Raw genomic sequence first — 1,994 nt, forward strand, 5'->3', positions numbered from 1 at the left:
TTACTATTAAACTAAAATCTCCAGCATGGGGAAGTGGGATGAGCTCGACTTTTCTCGACAGGCTCCTCCCTGTTTGTGTGCTGATGGTCCAACGGGGTCGGATCCACAGTGATGATGAAATGAGATTGCTTCACTCCTCCTCCACTGCTGGTTTTCCCCGAAACTTCTCAAGTTTCCTACAAGGAAACATCTGATCCTGGAGGTTCGGTCTGTGGAGAGTAAAAACCATCCGAGGCTGAAACAGACGGCTTCAGATCGCGGTAAGTGGAGAAAATGACTGTTAACTGCTGAGGGTCAAATATGAGAAGGATTTCAGATTAAATCTGACTGGGTTTCAGATCAATCTCAGCATAACGTCAGCAGATCTCTGGGCTTTGGTGAAAAACATTCAGTAACCAGTAGAAACAGGACGTGTGGATGATTCTGTGATGACACAGCAGAACCTCCTGCTGTTCACGGATCAACGGAAAAGTCCAGGAAACCAACAGAACTGCAGGAAAACCGAAACCCTGATTTATAGCAGCTCATAATGGAGAAAATACTGACTTTGTTATAAACGTTAAAGACATTTACTGAGAAAATGATCACAAAATGGAAGAAAAATAAATGAGACTGACTGAAAACGGAGACCGTCCTCATGTTTCCGTCAGCATTACAGACCGTCTGAAACACCAGCAGGTTGGTTTAATGTCAACAGGACCAACAGCATCTTATATGATTATATTGATTTGGACCTGCAAACATGTTTGAATATTTCATGAAGCTTTTCCACAGACTGTGGAGCAAAATGACACCTGGAAGACTGAGAGGGAAAGAACGACTTCAGGGGAAATAAAAACTATTTACTTTGTTCCCTATTTTGGATTTCAAGATGACATTGATTTCTGCAGATTTTACTGGCTTGTGCAGTAAAATGTGAATTGATGCCTTCAGTGGTTCCTGCAGCAGTGAGTTTCAGCTTGGCAGTGGGTTGGGTGCCAGCTTGGCCTTTATGTAGGACCTTTGAAGAACATCTGACTAAACATCCTGAAAGCACAGACCTCGGTGCAAAGGCACCTCCAATCAACCTTTAAATTAATATTGACATGAGAATTTTATTCCTTCCTACTTGCTGGAAAATCTCTCCATGCTCCTGTGTTTCAGCTCGATGGCAGGAAGGACGGCGAGTAGGAAGAGCTGCCAGCTCCTCTTCATCCTCTGCCTCCTGAACATCGGCTCTGGGTTTGGTAGGAACCGTCCAAACATTTCACCAAACACTCAGAAATACATAAAAACTGAATGATAATCCTGGCTTCATCAGCTGGAACCTAAACTTACGTTTCATCTGATAAAAGTTACAGCTGAACAAACAAACTGCCTGTAAATCCTTTAACTAGCAGAAATCAGGTGGAGGGAGTTTTAATGGACTCTTTACCTATTAGCTTCACCAAGGCAGAAGATTATTGATCAGTTATTTAACATCGTTTGGGCCTTGAAATGAGAGAACATGTCCGTCAATAAAAGGTTTCCAGAAATGATCCAGTGACCTTCAGGATGACCTCTGTTTTCCTCTGCAGAGGTGAGAGAAGACGAGTGGGAGGAGCTGAGGCCAGATGTTGCTGCTCTGCATCGCCTCACCGGACTGTCTGAGCACCTGATGCACCAGCAGCTCAGGTTCATCACCTGAGCTTCATCTGACGGAGAGACCGACGTGACGCTCATCAACATGAAGGCTCCTCCATGAAGGCGCCTTCATGTTCATGACAGTATAATCTGGCTGGTTTTAGTCAGGATTTAAAGGAGCTCAGGGTTTCAGCTGTTTTTCAGTTTTCTGGAAGTTTGTTACAGATCTGTGGTGTAGAACCAGGTGGTATAGAACCGGGTGGTGTAGAACCGGGTGGTGTAGAACCAGGTGGTATAGAACCGGGTGTTGTAGAACCGGGTGGTGTAGAACCGGGTRGTGTAGAACCAGGTGGTGTAGAACCAGGTGGTGTAGAACCGGGTGGTGTAGAACC

At 44.9% G+C, this 1,994-nt stretch overlaps 1 protein-coding gene across 3 annotated transcripts in view; it reads left to right on the plus strand.

The window, feature by feature from the left end:
* Window positions 1-115: 115 nt before the first annotated feature.
* The window catches only part of LOC103470766 (uncharacterized), a 13,060-nt gene continuing 11,181 nt past the window's right edge, over window positions 116-1,994 (plus strand). For 2 of the 3 annotated variants that reach the window (XM_008419424.2, XM_008419425.2), the window contains exons 1-3: window positions 132-260; window positions 1,144-1,226; window positions 1,557-1,653. Coding sequence is in view for 1 of the 3 variants with exons in the window: in XM_017306581.1 (XP_017162070.1) it covers window positions 1,148-1,226; window positions 1,557-1,653 (176 nt within the window). In the remaining 2 variants the exon portion in view is untranslated. Of the gene's footprint in view, window positions 261-1,143; window positions 1,227-1,556; window positions 1,654-1,994 lie in introns of all 3 variants that reach the window. The other variant, XM_017306581.1, reaches the window with a different exon arrangement.

The sequence above is a fragment of the Poecilia reticulata genome, linkage group LG9 (genome assembly GCF_000633615.1).
Source record: "Poecilia reticulata strain Guanapo linkage group LG9, Guppy_female_1.0+MT, whole genome shotgun sequence".
Taxonomy (NCBI): Eukaryota; Metazoa; Chordata; class Actinopteri; order Cyprinodontiformes; family Poeciliidae; genus Poecilia; species Poecilia reticulata.